We start from the raw sequence: 23,662 nt of genomic DNA, 5'->3' as shown, positions 1-23,662 counted from the left end.
TCATCTGACAGGTCTCAAAAGTTCCTGATTTTGGGTTTTGAGCATTTGTTCCAGTATGACTGACTGCACATGCCTTAATGAAACATTCTGTAATTTTGATTATCTAAATGGTCCTCCCAGCACTCTGATAATTTCACTGAGAGATGGGAGGATTCCAGTTTGCCTAATGCCTTAATCTGTATTAGAGTCTTTCTAATTAAAGCAGACCTGTCACTATTTAAAAAACAAACCAACCAACCCACAGTATTACGTAATCCTGGATTATTTGTGATTAAACAAGAAAATTTACATTTCTTATTGAAATATAGTAACACTCAGAAGCACAGACTCCAAACCACGAAACTACTTTGATATACTATGAATACCGAGGAAGTGTTTTGCTTAAATCAAAACTGATTTTTATAATCACCATGCTCTTCCAGAACTGCACAGAAGCTGCAAGAACTCAGGAGCTCCCGGGTGACAGCAGTTTGGGGAACCTGGAAAAGCACTTCAGAGATACAGGCAGTTTCAGCTCAAAATCAGGTACGTTGTACACTCAAAGCAGCCAGCAAGCAACTCTGTGTGCTGCTAAGAGACTTCGGAGGTGACGCACTACTGTACATTTGACCCCAAGTGCCCGATACTCAAGGCAAGTCTGATCATACAAGCTCTTGAGGCAATTTCTTGCTCTTAGGTTGGAGTCGCTCCTGCACAGACTGCAGCACTGACATAACCCCTGCCACAGAACGAACCCAGGCGGATCAGCACATTTCCCAGCCCGGCGCAGCCGCCGGGCCCTCAGCCCAGCCCCGGGCGCCGCGGAACCCACATCACAAACGTTGGACCCCCTGAGCAGGGGTGAAGTGCTCCAAACGCACCTGCTTGGGTTACATGCACCAAATCAGAAACTGATTACTAAAAATATGCATCTTTATTCAAATAAGGTTCTCTCTGAACTTCAAGTGTCAATTTACATTAGACAGAAAAACATATGCAAATGTCAGCTGTTTGAATTAAAAAACAGTAGACAGTCTTTGCTGTTACAGTAATCGATGCATTGATAAATGTCAGACTTTCTTGAAACAAGAAGTTAGGTAATTTACAAATCGTATTGTGAATGTTACTTTTAAGAGATTCACACGTGACTATGTATTTAACATACTCCAACCAGTACAATGAGATTCTCCTGTCACTGCCAAATATTTGCTACTTATGATCCACACTTCAAATACAATTACCAGACTTGTTCTCACCCGTACTGTCAAACTGGATTCCACGTTGTCTTCTCCTTCTAGTCTGAAACCTTACTTGGTAAGAACCAAACGCACTGACAGTGTTGACAGAACCTTCTGGTATCCAGCCGTGACAGGAGGCTACACTGACTGACAAATACTATTTCAAGTCCAAATCTGTTGCTCTCACTTCGAGAGCACGCGGGGCAGGATTTGAGCTGGGCAGTTGGGAGGTTTCCTTTGATCCAGTGAGTGACCGGGCAGTTAGGAAAGTTCCAGGACTGTGAAATGAAGCATGAAGCAAAGTTACCACTTTTTGGAGGTTACACTTTAGACCTTCTGCTCCCCAGTGCAAGCGTTTCCCTGCTGCACACAGGAGACGTCTTGGATCTATGAGCGGCACGGGCACACAAGCCGAGCCTCACACTGGAGATAAAACGGCAGGTTCGAGTTTCCCCCACACACCGTTCCCAGCCTTCGCTTCTTTCTAACAACAGACACAAGAGTACGGGCTGCTCCAGCTTTAAAACCGAGTTACATTTGATAAATTCACAACAACAGAAAATACAGGGTTCCTCCAGTTGACAGGTTAGAGCTGTTCCTCGTTGTGACAGATAAACGCACCTAGTTATCAAAATATCAAAACGTACAAAGGGTCTTGCGAAGGCCGTGGGACGCAGGGCGCTCCGCGCAGCTCCTGCACTGACGCAGGGAGGCTCGCGGCTGAAAGGAAAACACTGCGTGTGTTCACAATAATTTAAGAAAAATGCAGTAAGTGCAGTGAGAAGGGTCGGGGGTGAACAGCTTAGACTCAAGGCACCTGTAAGTATTTGCTGGTTTTGAAAGAACTGAGTGAATCAATTCCTGTGTGTTATTCTGGCTTATCTGAAAAGTGATTTTGCATTGTTTTACCCCATTTATCCAGCAAGATCAGCTCGAGGCAGCAGTTTCTCCAATTAGTACAGCAAAAATCTTCTCAGATTCTCACACTGTGGCTGTGTAAACAGGTGTGTGGGTAGCATCACTGCAGTGATACTGCGCAGACATCTGCTTTTGGACACTGTATTTTAAGTAACAAAATATATTGCATAGATCTATGGTTTCTCCAGACCGACAGGACACGGCTGCCGTGCTCTCCACCGCAGCGGGCTCGGCAGCGCGGGCCGCGCTCCAGCAGCGGGTGCAGGAGTGCAGTGATCGAACACCAGATGCCAAATAACTTTTGCAGATTCAGCCAAACAGATTAATAACTAAAAGTGAAGTATCCTGATGCATTTGTGTATTTTATAGAGCTTTTAAAAATGGAATACCCCTATTCTAACACTACACACAAACAACTCAAGGACAAAGTTACAACAGGTAAGTAAATAAGGCAAAATGAATTCATTTCACATTCCTAACGTGGGTTATCTGCTTTGTTTCTTTCCTGAAGCAAACGTTCACCTGACAGACGGTATCAAACACACACGTTCAGGCTCATGATTTTGATATCAAAGCAGGAACTGACACACAACACTGGTTCTGCAACACCTGCTGGATTAAGAACCGTGTCTGAAGCAACAGCCCATGAGAAAACAGGTTCACATTCAACACCTCTAGTTCAGAATACCTGCCATGTCAAGAGTTAAACTGAAGCATCTGAATTGATACACTAAAGACAGCTTTATAAAAGTAAAGACATATTCACACACTGAACATATCCTTTAAAAAAACAGATTTGAACAGGTACAAAGCAATTACATCTTTGCTGAAAAAGTTCCAAAAATCTACAAACAAAATGACAGATAGACTCAAAACTACAAAAAAGAAACAGTCCTACAGTATACTTGAAGAAACTACTTTATCATGTTTTTTCTCACTGTCTTAAACCAAACCCCAAACTAAGTGGAGAGGCCTTTGCCTGTTCTGTATAGATTGTTTTCTGTGTCAGCCAGACTGTTACAGGTCTGCCTCTGTGTGCACACATTCACAAGTGGTTAAATCTGTATTTCACAAAGAGTTAGAATTAACTAAATAATCCTTAAACTGTTCTAAGTGGTAAAGAAACGAAATGTTTATAACAAAGTTTTACTCCCGCCAAAAACTATTAAAGAGCAACTGGTTTGGGCTTCGTTGTCCCTTCGCTTGCCTTTTTTGTCCTCTTTACATCAAGCGACGTGTCAGGACACTTGGTGCCGAGCTTTCTGCACAGACCGTCCCCCTGCAACTCCCGTTACAAACAACCAGAGCTGGGTGTTCCAGTTCCCTCCTCTGGGATCCCAACAAAAGAGGAGGAACATGGCATTTGGTTCAGCATCTATGGGCAGGTCAGCTGAGAACACGGACCCAGACAGGGCCCACGGTCCCCTCTACCATGTGCTCCCCACTCTGCTTCTAACTTCAGCATTAACTGTTTAAATGGGAACTCATTTTGTCTATCACAATTCAATAATTTACAATATTGAAGTATATCGAACACTAAAATCTCCCCCATTTACACAAGCGTATAATTTTCCGTGCATACATACTGCTGTCATGTACACACAAAAGGAACAGGCCATCAAAAGAACTTTTTGGCTGCTGCTTCTTGTTGGCTCCTGGAAGAAAAAGCAGAAGAGAATTCATTAAGAACTTACAGCACAAAAATACCTAATTGGTTTAAACAAATAAATACTGCATGTATTTGGGGTTAAAAGATTTCATTCCCTGTCGGCAGAGGCTTAGGAAAATCAAACATACATCGTATCACGAGAACAGGATATATTTTTTCTGTTTACACAGACACTGGTAACACCCCTATGGTTCCAATTCTGCATCAGAAGCCAGGAACTGTGAAAGAACTCACAAACTCATTTGTGAAACACTTCAGCTAAAATATTCTAAAGCTTCCCAGAATCTGATTGGCCTTCAGACCATCATAGCAGAGGAGACACGCAACCACGCAGAGGAAGAATTTACTTGACACGGGATTTCCTTTTCCCCGGCACAGAACACATTAGTATTTCTCTTGGTGGATCCAGACACTCCGGAACAACCACGCACAGGCACTGGAGTTACAAGGGCACCGAAAACAGCTGGAAGGGACCAGCTCCTCATTTGCCTTGGAAACAGCCTCTGCAGCTGATGGCATAAAGCGACTTGCATAAGGAACGCGCTCCCTCCGCTCTTCCGAGGAGGAGACCCACAAAAAAGTCAGTGCTATCAGCAGCATTTGTCTTATATTGATACTAGTTATTCCTCCATAGAGGTAGCAAGCAGCGTTTGCCCTTTGAAGGGCAATGCAGCTATTTCAGTCCCTATTCCTTGTCCTGAGTCATGTGTGTGAGACACAGAGAACAGAGAAAACATCCCAGTTAGTTTAGGGGGGAAAAGCTTCCAGAGAGTGTCAATGTCGTATGTAGGAGAGAGATGAAGGGGTGTGCTTTGTGAATAAAGCTCACTGAGAAATCTGCAAGGTGAAATAAGTAGCTTGTAGGTACATGTTGCAGAAACAACAATTTTTTTAAAAGCATCAAATCGCATCAGATTTTGTTGAGATATTAATAAACTTCACTAAGTCCAGCAGAAGACCCCAGGATGGTGCTCAAGAGCTGCAGTACGTGCTTCGGGAGAGCAGAGGGGACTGGCTTGTTCACGGGGGACAAAGGCCCGAGGGCTCCACAGCAGCTGTGTGATGCACACAAGGTGTTGCTGAGGAGACGGGGACAGCTGCTTTACATCACAACAGAGACACAGCAGTCAAAGTCACACAGGGCAGGTTCCCGCCACACAGACCATCGGGGTGGGAGGAGAATAAAAAACATTATGATAATTAAACATTTCCAATAGGGTCCACAGCAGTGGTAAATTTTCCATTCTTGGAGGCTCTGACCAGCCTGAACACCAAACAACGGGGGCAGAACTCACTGCCAGCTCTGCTCTAAGCAGAAGGTTGAACCAGAGACCTCCCGAGGTCTCTTCCAATCCGAACGACTGTGTGTGTCAAAGAAGATTAAGATAATCATACCACTGCAATTGCATTTCTGGTCAGAGGTTTAAAATCATTCACACTGTTGTCTTTAAACAAACATACTTACCTATACATGATATAACCAATGAATAACACTGTTTGCACTGCTACGAATATGAAGAAGTGCACTGTAGATAAGCACGATGGAAACGGTGGCAAGTCCGGACACTTTGATTTCTCACTAGATGGCTAAAAAAAGAAGCAAAAAAAATATCTGAGAAAAAAGCATACAAGACATGCCATCAAACAGCTGTTACGTGTACGGAACAAAACAAGGGCTTCGGGACATGGTCTAAAAACTGGAACAAGCAGGAAACAGACAGAAATGACACTACTCTGAAAAATCATCATCTTACTCCCCATGGCATTTTCCCTTTTATGTTTCCCAGATAAACTGACTGGTGTTCGTTTGAGGGCTACAGGGGAAAGAATAAAGCTTTGGTAAATTGACCCAGAAATCAATAACTTCATATGGCATCATAAGCTAATTCAGCTTAATTGTTGCCTATGCTAGACTAAGGTGCTCCTCAGCATGAACACTGCCATGTTCCACACTAAGGCCTTAAGCAGAGCCTGCCTGAGCTTCCCCTGGTTAAAGCTCTCCCTTGCGTGCAGAAGCAAGAGAATCTCCTCTGTACAGAGCTGCTGAGCAGTGGTGCAGACAGGAGAAAAGCACCCAGAAAACCTAATTGCTTGACCTTGTTTCCACTGGAAATTAGACCAAAAAATCATGCTCTTTGTGCAAAACTTCTCATCAAGACACAGATCATGCAGTTAGGTCAAGGCAGTGCAGTTTTAGTGAAGCAGCTTAATGAAGGATTAATTGCTCCATAAACTGCACGCTGGCTCATCCCAGCATTTCAGCAACAGCCAAATAAAGAAGTGTTACGGTCACGCTTTACAGCGGCAGCACGTGATTTACCACGTTTCGTTGCACCAAGTGCTCGATGTCCCTCTTCACGCCGTGAAGGTGTTCCTTGAGGTCACTGAAGTGCTGGGCTGTCTCGTAGACCGCTGCCGCAGAGCCAGGGTGCTGAGCTCCGCTCACCAGCCTCAGCGTATCAGCCACGGAGCTTCTGAAACCAGGCAAGACCAGAACACCCTTCAGCACAGAAAAGCTTTTCCAAACAGCAATCCCAGACACCTCTGAGGCCACTAAAGTTAGTTTGAAATACACAGAAAAGGCAGAAAACATTTTTCCTAGCTTCCAAGAATGCCCTATTGAGAAATAATTCCTCAATCAAACTATGGTTTAGAAGCGTTTAATCCTGCAGAAGCGTCGATCTGTGCAGCGCACCCCCTCCGGAAGGCGGGCTGAGAACGGGGCTGGCCAACGCGCCGCCGCCAGACGTCTGCTCCGCAAAGACAAGCGTTTTATCGAGGCTCTCGCCGAAGCTTTAGGATAAGCAGAGTTTAACGCAATCTTTGAAGAAACCCGAAAGCTGTTTGAGAAATAAATAAATAAAAGCAGTCATGTAAGAAATGAAAATAAAGATGAGGCTTTAGGGATAAGGAAAGATTTAGATACATCCATGTTTCACGATTATCATTTATAGGAGAAACTCATTTCCCGTATGCGTTGTCATAATATTGTCTTCATGTGAATTCATTTTGCTTCTACAACAAATCAAATTAAATCCGTAAAAAAGTTGAGGTTCCACAACTAATTTTGTTTGAGGTAAATCAGTCAATGAGGGAAAAATACTTAATCTCTAATCAATATGTTTATATAATTTTCCCCTACTGTGATGTCTCTTTTCAGTTCCAAAGAGGATTATTCTACGGCTGAAATATTTATCATGTGAATGGTAATCTCTTCATTATTAATAGAATAAACAATCAAATATATGTCTTTGGATTTCTCTTTAATTTACTTAAAACTTCACATTTTGTTCAGACAAGAGCTTAGTTCGGTGCCCATGGGCCGGCCCGAGCCCAACGCCGTCCCACCCCAGCCCCAACACCTCCCACCTCAGCCTTCACACCAGAGAAAAACGGCTTGGACACTGCTCACTGGGTCACCCGCTAGCAAAAACAACCGTGTCTGCAGGTGTCATACAAACTCACATTGCTGGTTTTTAAACAGCTCATATTCACTGTGAAAATGGCAAGTTAAGCATCAAAACTTAAATATTTACAAATAATCTTCATATAAAGATGATGCCCATCTCTCAGCTTTGCATCAATTGCTGTTCATACCATTAAAATTTAAAAAAACACAGAACTAAAAATACAATTAAAAATCAACAACAACAACAAACCACAACCAAGCAAAACAAACAAAAAAAATTGCACCCCAAAGCCACAACCAAACACAAATGGGAGGACAGAAACCGGCCAGGTTCGGTTCGCACCTGCTCGGAGGCCGCGGGCCGGCGCTCCGCCAGCACAACCCGCGAGCGCAGCGACGCTGCCACAGCCGCCCCTGCCCCGCTGCGAGACCTGCGCAGCGCGTCCAACCACCTGGAGCAGCCGCGCGCTACGGCAAAGCCACACGCCGAACCAACCTACATGGTCATTTCACATTGCAGACGCCACTTTAACAGAGGCATCTAGTAATTATGGTCCCTACTAAATGCTGAATTAACAGTATATTTTTATACACTACCAGTTCTTCTTAAAAATAGCCCTTTAGCACACAAACCAATTTAACACACACGACTACCAGCGTCCTGCACGCTTCTCACTTAAACAAATGCACCAACGTCTCACTTTCAATAACCAAAAGCTCCAAGAATTTGCCCTTTCCCGTCACCTTTGCAAAAGCCTGTTCCCACATCTCGACAGAACTCCTCGCGTTTACCTCACAGGCTTTTCTGAATACTGCAACGGTCATCAGGAGGGGTTACCAAAACCAGCGGTGCTTCTCTAAGGCACGGCCAACAAAACTAATCCAAGCAGCTCTCACCTCCTTTCATTCTACATTGGTGGCTTGGAACTGATACAAAACGAATGCCAAAAACCCTTCAACTGTCCTAACAAATTAGCATATATGTTACCCAGAAGTTATTTTATATTTCTGTATTGTCATTGTATAGGTTAAAGTAAATAGACCAATACTAACTAAGATAATTGAATTAGGGTTGTAATAGCCTATTTTAGAACACTTTTCTTAAATAACACAAGCAACCACCACCATGCCCAGCGCCCAATCAACGTTGACAGCAATTCTGCGTACCCACATCCACCATGTTCATCTGGCCTCACTATTCCCAGCGCTGGGACACAAACGCGACGCTCGTGTTGTTCCTCTCCTTCCTAATCCCCCCATCCCTGTGGAATTACCCGAAATCCGCCCGCCCGCCTTCCCCAGACCGACCCCTGCTTGCTACGAGCGAAGAACTTCCCTAAGTGGATACGGTCTGTAGCAAATTTAATTTACGTTTACTTGTGCATGAACAATACTGTGCTGAGAGTTTCTATTGTATGAACACAAGATTCTCCTGTAATCAGATGATTAAGAAATCCACAAATCTTGACAAGAAAATTACTTAGTAAGTCCTTTTCCTCCGGGATGACAAGCAACGCAACAGCGGGCTGTTCATTTCTATCTATAAATAAAACATCTATTTAATCTAAGATAAATACTAAGACAATGTTACGCAAACTCATACCTAATAAATAGTCACTAAAGGGGCAGACTGGCAACATTAACAAGAAAATCTAATTTGCTTGTAAGGTATAAAGATTTGTCAAGAATATTAACATAAAAGCTTTTGTAGCAGAACAAGTGCAAAAATGGAAGCACTAATCTTCATTCTACAAAAAACTGACCTACTTAGATAAACCGCAAGAGCTGCCCTTGAACTAATACAGGAAAAGCCACAACTGTAGGAATTGGTTTTCACCTTTTTCTAAACCCAAGATAAGGAATGAACGGTTAAACCAGCGTTAAGCCATTCCTGCTAAAGCCAGCAACTGGAAAACGTCTTAGGAGCAGCACAGCGACATCCCTATCAAATGCAGGAACTTCTCAAACCCATTTCAGCACTGCAGCACCTTCAAGGTAAGATTCTTACTTCATTTGGTATCGTACTTTGAAAAGGTACGGCTACCACCCAATCGATTTTAAAAACTGCAACTTCAAAAGCAAACCTTTAATCACTTGGGAACCTGCAAGAGTCTGCAGACACACAGGTGTCCCGAGGAAGCCCAGCAGCACAGGCCTCTGACCACAGGACAGGCCACCCAACAGCCCCGGTTCCACTGACCTACACGAATCCAAGGTCACTGAAATGATCTACACAACACATCGGCACATGAAGAAACCCAACACACCTGTCTTCACTATGCAGTGTGAGTGCACAGTGCATTCCCCCCTTTCTTTTTCCTCATCTCCCCTCGAGTGCCGTATGACAACGTCTTGGCACCCAACAAACCACAGAGTCTTCAGTCACAGTTGGGTTTGCAGTGTCTCCAAGGCTGCAAAACCTTCCTGGGCAAACAACCTACTGCAGCGTTCAAGGACCCTCACAAGCTTCTCTTCACATGTCTACATAGAAATTCCTGTATTTAACTGGACATCCATTGCCCTCCATTCTGTCCCTGCGTACTGGTAACAAGAGTCTGTCTCTAGCACCCTCACCACCTCCAAAATCAGGTATTTATACCTGCGTGATCCCAGCTCCCTCAGCCTCTCCTCCTACAGCAAATTCTCCACCCTTTAACCATTTTCACAATCCCGCACTCATCTCCCTCCAGTACATCCCTGTCCCTGCGGCACTGGGGAGCCCAGGACGGGACACAGGGCTCCAGACGTGGTGTCACCAGTGCTGCACAGAGGGGGAACCGTGTCCCTGGACCCCGACCTGCTCTGCACACCACAGCCCGGGACATGAGGTTCAGGCCATGACAGGACATCAAATACCTTCCAGCTCTGGCCCCTGTTTTAACCCATCAGGAAGCAAGGCGCTCAAGCCCTGCTCCTACCGATTAGAAAACAAACAGTACTTTACAATGGAAATGAAAAAACAACAAAAAAAAGACTTGTACACACTGAAATTCTGAGAGACTTCACATAGCACTGTGTACAGTTTTTGTTATATGCAAATGAGTAACACTAGTACAGCACTATGGAGCAATAATCAACATACGAGCTTTAGGCAGTCCTAGCAAAACCAGGCAAAAAACCTCCAAGACAAAACATATGTCTATATTGAAGAAAGAAGTGAACTACTTAAATTAGCAATAAATCTCAACAACTCTTATTACACGCACAGACACTTTCATTTGTACAGAACTAATTCGCAGAATTATTTACATGCCTTAACAGGTTGTTTACACTAAAAAACTCCCTAAAATAGATCTAATATTATATAAATATAATACTACAGATTTTATTAATAATATTACATGAAGAACTCATGCAATCTTTCTATCAGGAGTAGACTGAGTGTAATGACAGATACTCCACCTGTTTTTTTTCAGGGTCACTAGACATAAACCAAAGGCATGTATGCCCACATTGTTACAAATACTCCAAAATCAGAGCGACAAGTTTCCATGCGGTAGCGGGTTATCACGTTAGCAGAAATGAATTGTTTTCAGAAGGACCGGACCCACCTGTTGAAGTGGAATCTCATTATTTAAAAAAAGAAAAGGAATAAAAAGGCAAACTAGGTGGCTTAGCCACCCTAGGGACAGGAACTTTATTACAGAAACTGAATGTATGGAGAGAGCCATCAGTACGGAACTGACGGAGAAACTTCAGGTTTGTCAATATTCTCCTACTAAAATAATAAATAGGATTTTAAAAGTGGAAAAAAACCACAGCCTTAATACTTAGAAAGCATTTACCTTATTTCATTCACTTGTCTAACGACCTCTTCTTGAGTCCTCACAACCGTCTCCATGTCTTGCTGGGAAACCTGGAGGGGACGGGGGAAGTAGTGAGGAGGAAATACCAGCACACCTTGGGAAAAGCGATTGATCAGCTGCTGAAATCAGGCCATCAGTCACCACGGGGTCTCTGTAACTTACCTGTCCTGGGTGGCCCGGCAAGGCAGCTCCTCTCTTAGCGATCTCCTCTGTGAGCGCAGACACGTATCTCCTCTGCTCGTCCAGAATCATGTCCAACTGCCTATTAAGCTGTTTGATTTCAAGATGAATCCGATTCTGCCCCTCAAAGATTTGCCGCAGTTCACGATCACTTACAGTTTCAAAAAGATCATCCGCTGGTAAGAAAAAAGCACAGGCAGTTCTTATATATACACATACCTCATTAGTTGTATTATATAATTACACCATTTTTCTTGCACCCTTGAAGTTTCCACACAGATACACTTTTTTCCCCCCGTAATTTCATGTATTTGGTGTTTACCCATCGCCAAGGCCATGGCAAAGTTCACCCGAACGTGGTCCAAACCACCACATCCAAACCCGGGCTCCACCTTGGAGCTCCAGTCCCAGTACTCCGGTAACACACAATGCAAAATGGAAACGAGGTATGTTATCACCAGAAGGCAGCTATCCCTGCATAAGCCAGCGCTGTGTTACCGACCCTCCTCCGGAAGAGATTTGCAGGTATTAAGTGACAGTGACTTTTCAGCAAAAGTAAGCTTTAAAAAGTGGCTCGAAGCAGAGAGCTGACTGTACATTGAGGGAGCTCTCCCGCAGCTTCAGGAACAGCAGGAAGAGAAAAGTCCAGAAGACTCTGTCCAAACAGATCAGTTCTGATCAATGGAAGGCTGTTCAAAAACACGGGTGGAGTTCAAATGGTGTAGGATTTTCAGAACAGTCATCACTTATCACCATGCAAAAAAGATCACAACCTGAAATTTCAGGTTGAGATGCCTGAAGTACATTCCCAATCTGTGTGCATTCAGACACAGCTCGTTCACTCCACGAGAGCAGGAAACAGACTGGCTTCCGCTATATTGTCAACCAGCAACTCTTTTTTTGCCCAGCCCTAAGAAAAATAACAATAAAAACAAACAAACAAACAACCCCCACAGAAACAAATAAACCCACTAAAAAAACAACACAAGCAAACAAACAAAACCCCCACCATGTTCCAAAGCAGAACACAGCGGACTTCAGTTAAAAACCTCAAAAAAGTGGGCAAGAGTCAGTACTATAATTTTCCTCAATTAAATATAATTTGAAGGCAGTGCAAAAAACACAGTTCAGTCTGAAATACCTTCAAACAAGTACCTGCTGCGAACTGCAGACGCGCGGTACCAATAGCAGAAACAGCAATTCTGGCTTACGTGCCAAACCTACATTTCGTATCAGCAGCTAAAAATGTAAAAATGAAGGCCACGGGTTCCAAGAACATCAAGCCATAAATTTGTTACTAGCCAGCCCAAAGACCAACCCCAAAGGCCAGCCGGTACTGCGGCTGCTAGAACTCAGTCCGTGCCCAGTGTCAGGCAAGCATTAGAACACTTCTCCGAGCAGGTACATGTTCCAGCGTGTCCACCAGCCCATCTTCAACAACCATCCATAGAACAAGGTGGAAAAAGAGCATGTTATGTATGTGCAGAAACAGACCAAAAAGATCATCTTTCAAATACACCGCCAAATAACCAAGGCCGTGCTTCCCTAACCATCACTTTAGGGAGGGAGGCACGACCTCCTCTCCTGCTGTTCCATACAGATTCTCATGGCTGCCATTCGTTTCCATTCGTTTGTTTTGTTCTCGATTCAGGCACAACAAAAGTGACTTCGTATTTCAGAAAACACTTTGCAAACAAATAACCAAAACCCTTAAATCAAGTAAATAACATCAGCAGCAGCCCAGTAAGACCAGACGGAGCATCGGGCAGCAGTTCCACACGATTTCTGTCCTCGACAACACACAGAAACAACAAAGAAAACACACCCCCACACCATGAAGCACACACCAGCCCAGCAGAAAGCCGCCACACAGAAACAACTTGCCTGGCTGTCCTTGCACATCAGGATGTTCCTTTTGAAATTCTTCTTTCTTCTTATCCAATTCTTGTTGAAACTGTTCAAACTCTTCTTGATACTTCTCCTTGTCTTTCTGGGGAATCTCTGCATCTGGTGTTGGCTTTAAAACATTATCAAAGGGGGGAAGAGATTTTTTCATGTTCTCCACCACTCCTATTTAATTTATTCTCCAGCAAGGCTGGTCAGATTTCAGATTTGAAGACATAACACAGTTAATGCAGCACATTAATATACGAAGTTGAAGTGAGGAACCAGACACTCCTATGGAAACCCATCGCTTTTTCCTGATACTTTCTGCGATTACAAAGAAATCAAGATTTATAGGGACAGATGCCCTTTAGCAGTACAGAAGTGTTTAGGGGTATGGAAAGCTGAGATCAAGAATAGATTATTTGGCCACTTTCCAAGCAAAGTACACTTTTTAGTTTGTTTTCTCTGCAGGTTTTGTTTTAGCATCATTATTTTTGTTGATTCAGTGTTGCTTGAAGAATTCTGGTCTTGAAAATGTTAATTAAAATATTACTGAAACATTACAGTGTTAGTATAAAACAGACAACAGCACAGCTACATGCCAAAATCCTCAAACAGGGATGATGAGTATGACTTTAGAGGAAATGATAATGTATTTTACTAATTACGTATAAAGATGCTTACTGCTTCCTTCCCAGGCTCAGTCAACTGGAAGGTCAGAAAGGACAGGACATCGTGATCATCTGTATTCAACAAACAGAATGCAAAACGACTGTTAATCGCTGCTCCCACGCGTCACAAAGCCCAGCACCTCACCAGCCACCCCATGCTTGCACGGGACCTGCGGCAACGGGACCCTCCCAGAGTACCCCCAGGAGGAACGAGACCGCACGATGTCTGCCAGGACAAACCCAAAGGCCTTCTGCTCCAGCCAGGAAAAGGCCTAAGCACATCAGTAATTTGGGAATGGGAGACAACTAATTACAGCATCGTGATCAAAAATCAGTGTATGGGTCAACAGTAGCAGCCAGGACACCTCTCTCGCAAGGCCTGCCAGCCTGCACGCCATTTGTCACCATTGTAACATTTGCTACCTGCAAGTCCCCCTGTTGCTGCAGATATTCCAAAATAGCCTTGTGATGGCAACACCATTTCTTCCACTTTTGCACAAAACTCGTAGTCCTCTTTATCCGGAGTAAAGCCATTGTTAATCAATACCTAAAAGGATAAACACTTATAATTTCTATCCTACAAATCTATTTGTATTAATTGCTTTGTCAGTTCACAGTCACAAATGCAACTTATCAAGTAACTTGGCAGCAGATATTAGAAACCAAAAATTATTTCTTTTCTGAAATACACTTTTTACAAAGAAAATGCATAAGCTTTCTATTTTAAAAAGGAAAAAGACATGTGAATCAAAGTTCAGCATGAACAAAATTTGACATTTCCTATTCATTAACTAAGAGGACATACCACATTAAAATTCATATATGTATATATAAATGTATTAATTTCGGTTTAAAGAAGCAGCAAGACAAACGAGAGTGTGGACAGGAACCTGTGGGGAAAGGGATACCATCAGGAGAGATGAAGGCAACCCCATGGTGGTGCGGCACTGCCCAAGGCTGCTGTGGGAGCATCACACTGAGGTTCAGGAGCACACCTGAAACGCTTGTGCACAAACACACACCAGGTGAGAAACAAACTGGAAGCACCGGTCCACTCCCAGAGCTACGGCACCACTGGTATCAGCGAGACCGGGTGAAACGGGCCCCACAGCCGGAGCTGGGACGGAGGGACAGGCAGGGCGGAGAGGGGGCTTTCAGCGCTACATCAGGGTACAAGGTGCACTCACGTTTACTTTTAGAGAACCTGTCACTACAAAACAACAGCTCAACACCTTCGAGAATATTGGAATTAGCATACGGGGTCTTGGGGTTTGCAAATACTTGCAACAATCTCATACTCAAAAAAGCTGAGAAACATCAGTAATTACATTATTTCAGAGTACTTACAGTCAATGTTTTCTGATAGTAAGTTATCTTTACTCGAACAGGATAGGGCTTGTTACGGAAGTCCCTCTGACACGATGCCAGCGCTTGCGTGGAACCATCGCTATGCAAGAAGACAATCACATAAAACCGTATGTTATGGTTTATCAGCTACGACAAGAAGGCATCCATGTATCACTGAGCAACATCCTGACAGCTTTTTCAATAGGTGAGTTTTTCAAAAGCTGTCCCACAACTGCAATGAGCTTCTCTGAACTCTGGGATCAACAGCACCAGATGCTTTACATAGGACACAATACACAGAACACAGTAATGGAGAATCTGTTGTTAAGATACATTCCCGCAGCTGCGAACCGCGATAGAGATAAGCTATATTCTGCACTGTACCAGCCCAGCCAGACAGCTTCCTCTCAGAGAACCCAAAAATGTCAGTTGTGCTGTTGGCAATAAACAATCAGAAGCCAAAATTAAACCTATTAACTTGAGTAATTGGCAATTAGCTTTCAGTTAATCACCTCTGTCAGTTACTAGCTGTGTGTGGAAGGAACCCACAAGCCACGAAGAGGTAGAAGTCGGTACCTCCATTATCGGACTTCACCCACCCCAAAGGGCACGTGCCATTTAAACAGCCACCAGTTGCCAATCTGGGTGCTGCCAAACCAGCATTTTAACAAATTTTAAAAACCTCCATTGAAAAGGAAACAAAGTTTCCTATGAAAGAAACTTTTATAATGTTTCTCAAAGGGCTTCATGTAACATTTCATCATTCAAAAGAAAACATTCACCAATAATATTGAAAACACACTTACTTCTGATGATCATACTGAAGTTTCCCATTGTTGCCTACAACAATCACTCCAGGATTGTTTTTCTAGAAAAAGAAAAAGCAAACAAATGGAAGTTAAATTTGAAGTGAAACACAAATAACACCTCTGATAGCCCTTCAATACAGCCCCTGAGGTCACTGCACTGCAGACACATCAGGGGCTTTCACTCTTCCTGCACGTCAGGATTACACAAGCACAATGCCTGAGGAGCACCGTGCCACGCTTCACAACACACGGCTACGCTCTGCACAGCCAGCCGTGAAAACACACACGGCAAGGTCCTGCGTACACCACCAATCACCATCATCTGGCAAATACGGAAACGTAAAACCCAAGGATAGCAGAGATTAATGTGTAGTGAAGATAGAGATCTTGAAACTAATGCATGACCCAATACATCCAACTTTGACTACATAACACTGGGAAAAAGATCCAAACAAACACTATGTTAACACCCCACTGACCTTGTCACGGTAACTAAAAAACCTCAGGAACTATCTGCCAGAGACTAAACAAAGGCTGTTGAACACATCCCCAGGTATTCAACTGCTAGAGGATGAGAAGAAGCTGAACTGATAATGGCAGAACAGATTCACAGCTCACAGTTTACAGCTGCTATTCCAGTTGCCTCCAGGAGCTTATGAAGCCAACTCCAGTTTTCACAAGAGCACAAGATTCCAGAGTTAATCTCCCTTCCCTCTCTAACAGTTCAACATCATCTCTCAAAGTGTTCTGGCTTTGGCTGGAACAGAGTTAAATTTCTTCACGGTAAATTGTATGAGGCTATGTGTTTGCATTTATCACTGAAACTGTGTTGATAATGCGGTGACGTTTCAGTTACTGCTTACACAGGCTCAAGGCCTTTTCTGCTCCTCAAGTCCCCACCAGCGAGCAGGGGGACACGGGGGAAGCAGCCGAGCCCACCAGCCCCAGGGCACCCAGATCACACAGCACCATGTGCAGCGGTAAAAGGCAGAGGAAGGGGGGGACACTTGTCCCCCCGAGGCACCGTGATGCGAGATGAGCGCTGCTGTCCTGCAGGCAGCTGAGCACCTGCCCCGTGATGGGAAATACAGAATTAATTCCTCGTTTCGCATTGCTGGAGGGTGCAGCTTTTGGTTTACCTATTAAACTGCGTCTCTCAACCCACACGTTTTCTCAGTTTTACCCTTCCGATTTCCTCCCGTCCATCAGGAGGGAGTGAACCAGCAGCTGTGTGGTGCTCAGCTGACACCGCGGTGACCCACAACGTACAGGAATGTACAGTCACACTACACAGATTGCCAGCTCTTAAAGGAAAATGAGACTCAGACTTGGAGAATTAAATAACATTCTTCTCTATTCACAGTGGTGGGGTAGGGGGGCCCTGTGTCTCAAAATAACCCAAACAAACAAAAAAACCCCACAAACACACACTATAACCAAACTATCTGCCGCTTTTCCTTCATTACACAGATTTCAACAACAGAACAGCACACCAGCATGCAGAAATACACCAGTGTTTCCACCTCTCAGCAACACAGAAGGCAGAAAAAAGGAAACAAAAGCATTTAAAAATTCTTACTAAGTTGAACAACAATTCTACACCTTGCCTCTGAAGGTCAAAAACAGTGCCTTCAGTCTTTCAACTTTTATATACAATAAAGTTTGCTGTATATTAAAAGCCATCTGTAAGAAAAAAGCTCGTACATCTACAAAAATATACTTCAAATGTACAAAAGCAAGACAAAGTAGCGAAGCAAAAAGAGACAAAACTAACCACAACACACTCAAAGCAGACCTGCTATGTATTGTTAAAGTTTTCCAGTGCTATTCTGGACTGGGAAACAGGAAATTCAAAAAAGCAGCTGTCCCCCCACCTGCTGCGGGATTTCTGCTGCTGAACTGCCCAAGGCAGATTTGTTCTAAGAGCAGGAGCGTCTCTGAGGGCAGGCGCAGGAACCTGTGCTTCCACAGCATCAAGTTTTAGTACAACACGCCTCTCCCAACACACACATCTTCAGATACACCAGACATTCCAAAGTTCAGCTGGTACAGATGTACATGGTACTTTCCCTCCAAACCCAACACATCTCCATGGAGACTCATTACGTGTTACACTTTAACTTAAAAGCTTCAAAAAAATATGTGAAAAAGTAAAGTAAAAATTCTATGGGAGAAAACTTGCTTCTTTTAATTGATCACCTCAAAGTGAAGGGGGGGAGCAGTATGAAAATAACATCCCATTATTTACCACAAAGTTATATGTAAAAAACAGGCAGAAAACTAATTAATAAACTTTGCTAGAAGAGTTTGCTTCCAACTAACCTTTCCATCGTTGTCAAAGGAATCAAAGAAGATTCCAACACCATTCCATTCATCGGCTGCCCCAAAAACCGGTCCTTCCAAGCCTTGCTCCTCCGTAAACCAGATTGCCTATTACAGAAAGTGAGAGTTGTAAGTCAAGATTCAGTTTTTACAGCACGTCTGTTTTTTTGTCAGTTCAATCAAATTCTCAATACCAATCCATCAGCTCCAATGCGGCCTCTTCCTGTAACTCGAAAGGTTACTTCGACTTCCCAATATTCAAATATTGACTTGTTTTTAGTCCACACCGATCCTCTCTGGCTTTTCAGAGATGTTGTTATACGAATCTGATCTGCACTTGGGATGGCATCTGGAAAGCAACAGAACGGCCACTTAAGATACAGAAGTATTGAAAGTGTCAATTAACAAACCTAAGCTCCAAGTTTTCTGGTCTTGTCAACTGGAGAACAGTTTTCAAAGTAACTTTTCGTGGAGTACTCAACCACTCGAGAGGGCAAAACAACAAACCAAGCAACCAACACCACACACATGTATTTTCAACAACTTGATTACCACTGCTTTACACAAGACTTAAAAAGTTTCCATGGGGCCATGAAGTAGAACTTAAATAGAACACTATTCTTGCTGTTAGGATACATACTAAATTAACTTTTTAAAAGTCAGGTTTAGCTTTCTGCTGTATCCCAGCTGACTCTTCACAAATCACAGATTTGTGATCTGCTTATTAAGAACAGGTGTTCTACTTTTCTGTTTAAAAGGATAATATGCATACATTTAGAGTGTTGTATTAAATAACACTTTTTCTTGTGATTATCTGCTTTAAAAAGCAGGAAAAAAAGCTCATCTGTAAGGAGTGTCCTTCCTGTCACTTGTAGCATAATGTCAAATAAGAGTCAAAAAGTAACACTCTGTAACTAACCAGTATAAACTAAATAGAGTCTGTCGGAAAGAAACACACAGCAGAAGTCACCGCAGGGCACCTGACCTGAGGCAGAGCCTTGTGTACATTTAACATCAACACATCATACGAGCGGCGGGCCTGGGGAAGCCTTTTGAGTACATTCTAACCCTTAACGCGCACTCCAGAGGACACATCGACACCAAATGGAGTAAAGCCGTGTTTGCCAAGGCACAACGCGCATTTCAAGCTTTTATGTTGGGAAATTCACGAGGATTTCAGCGCACAGCAGCCCCAGCTGGCCCGGGACACGGGGCCGCGGCTGTGCCCGAGTGACACATCAGCACTGCGCGGAGCCGCCGCAGCGGCGGCCACAGGTGACCCGAGCGCGGGTCACGGCCGGCGGGAGGCCGAGCGGCCGTTGCACCGACACCGCAGCCCGCCCGCGGGCACCGCCGGGCCAGCCCGCAGCGGCGGGAGCCCCGTGGCCCCAGGGACGGGCGGCCCGTCCGGCCCCTCGCACGACCCCCGCCCCTCTCACCGGCTGCGCGGCGGGTCCCGCCGCCCCGGCCTCCTCCGCCGTGCCCCGCGGCGGCCGCTTCCCGCTCCCCTGGAACCGAGGAACACGGCGCCGGCCCGCGCGCACTTACTGCCCGTGTGCACCCAGAACGGCACCGTCCCGTCCGCCTGCACCAGGTGCGGCCCCTTGAAGCTGTACTTGTACTCGAAGCGGCGGTGCGGCGCAGCTGCCGCCGAGCCTTCCGCCGCCGCCGCCTGCCCGACGGCGAGCGGGAGGCGGCCGAGGGCGAGCAGCGCTCCGGCCAGCACAGCCGCGCACAGGCCGCCCCGCCGCGCGCGCGCCGCCATCTTGCAGCGTGGTGCCGGACGCCGGCAGAGCCAACAGGGCGCTGCGTGATTGGCTGAGCGCGGGGGCCGGGCGAAGGGCGAGGCCCAACGGGGAGCCAGCGAGGGCGGGCCCGGGGAGGTGGGGTAGACGTGGCGCTGAGGCGGGGCGGTGGGCGGGGCGGATTGCGGGCGCGTGAGGGGCGCCCCGGAGGGCACGAGACTCGGCGCGCGGCAGCGACGGGGCGGGGCTGCGGCGGAGGGCGGGGCGGGGCGGGGCGCGGCGCGGCGCGGCGCGCTGTGCGGGCTAGGGTGCGGACTGCGGTGCGGGCTGCGGCGCGGCGCGCTGTGCGGGCTGCGATTCTTTATTTAAAATGGCACACACCTACTTCAGCATGGATGACAGTAAAACCTCACATATTCGCTGGGAAAGGTACATTCTCGTTCTCAGTTGTGCACAGGAGTAAGCAAATATGTTGATAAGTCATGCAAGCAAAATATTTCTGAAATAAATTTTAGAAGGAACATAAGTATCTTGAGTATTCTTGATAAGTTAATACTCATTAATATAGAGAAAGAAGTACTTGATGCAATACACGGTTTAAGAGAACAGACACTGTACTGCATAACTTTACAATGTTATATTAAATTGTCTCAACTTATTAGTAGGTAAATAAAACTACTTTTGTGTATATCATCCTTGCTATCAATTCTTCTGTCATTTGACTGATTGTGCCCGTTTTATATAATACTTCAGAGGTGTTTCATAAATGTCACCGAGCATGAAAAACTCCTGAGTACTTGCCAGCACTCCATAGCCGAGGAACAAGGTTTCCCAGATAGATCACTATATGGTTGTTTCTTAATTACCATCATGTCAAAGAGTAAAACTCGGTTCAGTTTGTGTAATCGCTCTGTACGGAATGACTCTGTCAGTTCAGCTACTCGGTTCCCTCAGCTGAAGTGGAAAATGAACTCATCAAATTGTATGTGCATATATACATGCACACATACCAACTTGCACATGTGTAAATATCTATTTTAAACTTACATTGGCTAAGTGGTAAAAAGTCTAGGGATATCAAACTTCAAAACATTTGATTGAAAAAGACAGCAAATGACCGCTTTTCTTCATCGCTTCCCTTTGTGGCCCTTGCACTTTCACTCTTAAACTCTCATCCTTCTTGGTTTTGATTAATCAAATCAAATAAGGTTTCTCTATTTGAGAAAACATGTGCTACCATCAGTCCTGCTACCAACAGACAGGCACTCAGGAAAGCATAATCATATTTGCTGGAAGTTTCAGCAGAAACACCAAAGAACATGTAAATACGTTCTTGCTTAGCACCTGCTAATCTCTCTCACACATCTAGAATGTATCTTCATAAGATACTCCCGTGGGCGATGAGCCATTGGTAGAATGATGAACTCCGTATAATCATAATGAATTAGATACCTCAGCTGCCTCAGATCCTGCCAAGCAGTAGATGATATAGTTTCTCTGTCATTATTCTTAGAAAAATGCCGTCATATTTCCAGAGGTCTCAGCAGCGAAACGAAAGATATAGAGTGGATATAGAGTATGGGATCTGTCCTTCCTCCTGTGATATTTGAGCCTTTGCTGAAGAGTCCGCGTTGGGAGGGTGCGGAGGACAGGGAGAAAACAAAGGAGGCCACAGTGACCACTGTTTGTCCTGCTAATGGACACCTGAGGTATCTTGTGTTGAACCCAGGAGTTCTAAGCAGAAATGCAGATGACTGTATCTGTAACTAAAGTGTAAAATACAAATACATCTTATACTAAGAGAAATCTCCAGTACAACTGGTAGACTGCACTTACCTGTCTAGTTTCTCCCCACCTCAATGTGAATGATTAGTGTGTCAGTTTTATGTATATCCATGAAAGCAAACATTTGCACACAGATCCACATTGTTTTGTGTTTCAGAACAGATAGGGGCATGCTAAAACAGACTGTGTTTTTTGCATTGGCTGTGCTTAAATGTATGCATAGTGAGTCAAATGCTGCATGGAAAGAAAGTCTGACTAGCTAGGAGAAGCTCATAATTGCTAAACCAGACATTAGACTCCTGGTGAAAATGCTCTGTCAGTGATGATATAGACGTTGACATCTCCAGAACACAGAACTCGGGGATTCTTATCACTAACGATAACATTCAGAAGCATGAACTTTTGTAGGGCCTAAAGACGACAGCTGCTTGTTCCAGGACTGGTGTTTTTGCCAACCTCAAGCTCCCTTTCCCCTCCTTTTCTGCGACATCTATATCGGAACACAGATCTTATGCACCCAGGTGTGCTACTGCTCAGTAGATGGGCAGTATGTGCGTCAGGTGGAAAAGAACCATTAAATCATATTGTTCCAGTGAGCTTTGTGAAACTGAGGCACTCCACTGGCTTGCTGACACAGAGCTTTGTTCCCTGGAGACCTGAGAAAGGGAATTTCCACTCGGTAGTTGTGGTGAACAGCTGACCTGGCACATCTGCCGGACACACAGCAAGGAGGAGCCACAGCACCGGGTACAGATGGAGAACGCAAACTGCATTTGTCCAAAGGGCACGTTCTGTTATCGTGGGATGGTGACAAAAGATCCTTCTGTGCTGGGGTCTTACCTGCAGGACTGATGAGTTTTCCTCAGCAGGTTGCAAGCTTGACACAGACTGCCTTAAAATCACCGAAGTAAACGGTGCTGTGCCTTCAGAGCAGACCGAGACCCAGAGCACACTGAGGACTGACACATCTGCGGACTATTTACTTCCAGAAACAGGACAGTGCCCCACATGTAAGGTAATAAAGAGAGTGATTATGGATTTAAATAACTGTATAAAACAAGTACAAAATTTACCTCGTGCTATGTCAATAAAAGATTAAGGACATGTAAGCAACTCATAAGTGCTGCTTTGGAATGACTCGGTGTTGGTCTGTCAGGACAGGCGTACATCCCGTCAGCCATGTGTGCGACACCAGAGCATGGCCAGGAAAGGCGCCCTCAAGGCACCCCTGCACCGGCCACCCCAAGTTCCAGTCCCTCAGGGCACTCCTGCACCGGCCACCCCGAGTTCCAGCCCCTCAGGGCACCCCTGCACTCACCACCCCGAGTTCCAGTCCCTCAGGGCACCCCTGCACTCACCACCCCGCATTCCAGTCCCTCAGGGCACCCCTGCACTGGCCACCCCGAGTTCCAGTCCCTCAGGGCACCCCTGCACTGGCCACCCCGAGTTCCAGTCCCTCAGGGCACCCCTGCACTGGCCACCCCGAGTTCCAGTCCCTCAGGGCACCCCTGCACTCACCACCCCGCATTCCAGTCCCTCAGGGCACCCCTGCACTGGCCACCCCGAGTTCCAGTCCCTCAGGGCACCCCTGCACTCACCACTCCGTGCTCCGGTCCCTCAGGGCACCCCTGCACCCACCACCCCGTGCTCCGGTCCCTCAGGGCACCCCTGCACCCACCACCCCGTGCTCCGGTCCCTCAGGGCACCCCTGCACTCACCACCCCACGTTCCAGCCCCTCAGGGCACCCCTGCACTCACCACCCCGAGTTCCAGTCCCTCAGGGCACCCCTGCACTCACCACCCCGTGTTCCAGCCCCTCAGGGCACCCCTGCACCCACCACCCCGTGCTCCGGTCCCTCAGGGCACCCCTGCACCCACCACCCCGTGCTCCGGGCCT

At 45.5% G+C, this 23,662-nt stretch overlaps 1 protein-coding gene across 3 annotated transcripts in view; it reads right to left on the bottom strand.

Annotated features, from left to right (window-relative positions):
* The window catches only part of LOC136114902 (protein ERGIC-53-like), a 31,921-nt gene extending 11,899 nt beyond the window's left edge, over positions 1 to 20,022 (bottom strand). Inside the window, exons 1-14 of one of the 3 annotated variants that reach the window (XM_065860604.2) lie at positions 19,784 to 20,022; positions 18,430 to 18,584; positions 18,236 to 18,343; positions 15,911 to 15,972; positions 15,105 to 15,204; positions 14,181 to 14,304; positions 13,771 to 13,829; positions 13,084 to 13,216; positions 11,182 to 11,375; positions 10,999 to 11,069; positions 6,125 to 6,278; positions 5,270 to 5,391; positions 3,722 to 3,790; positions 895 to 1,495 (exon numbers count right to left, since the gene is read on the bottom strand). In XM_065860604.2, the coding sequence (XP_065716676.1) occupies positions 3,754 to 3,790; positions 5,270 to 5,391; positions 6,125 to 6,278; positions 10,999 to 11,069; positions 11,182 to 11,375; positions 13,084 to 13,216; positions 13,771 to 13,829; positions 14,181 to 14,304; positions 15,105 to 15,204; positions 15,911 to 15,972; positions 18,236 to 18,343; positions 18,430 to 18,584; positions 19,784 to 20,000 (1,536 nt within the window). In that variant the 5' untranslated portion in view covers positions 20,001 to 20,022 and the 3' untranslated portion in view covers positions 895 to 1,495; positions 3,722 to 3,753. Of the gene's footprint in view, positions 1 to 894; positions 3,791 to 5,269; positions 5,392 to 6,124; positions 6,279 to 10,998; positions 11,070 to 11,181; positions 11,376 to 13,083; positions 13,217 to 13,770; positions 13,830 to 14,180; positions 14,305 to 15,104; positions 15,205 to 15,910; positions 15,973 to 18,235; positions 18,344 to 18,429; positions 18,585 to 19,783 lie in introns of those variants that run through there. The other 2 variants (XM_065860603.2, XM_071802836.1) reach the window with 2 other exon arrangements.
* Between the last annotated feature and the right edge of the window lie 3,640 nt (positions 20,023 to 23,662).

Source organism: Patagioenas fasciata, chromosome Z, assembly GCF_037038585.1.
Source record: "Patagioenas fasciata isolate bPatFas1 chromosome Z, bPatFas1.hap1, whole genome shotgun sequence".
NCBI classification, from domain to species: Eukaryota; Metazoa; Chordata; class Aves; order Columbiformes; family Columbidae; genus Patagioenas; species Patagioenas fasciata.
The sequence above is the reverse complement of the archived record's forward strand: the minus strand, read 5'-3'. Positions and strand labels throughout refer to the sequence as shown.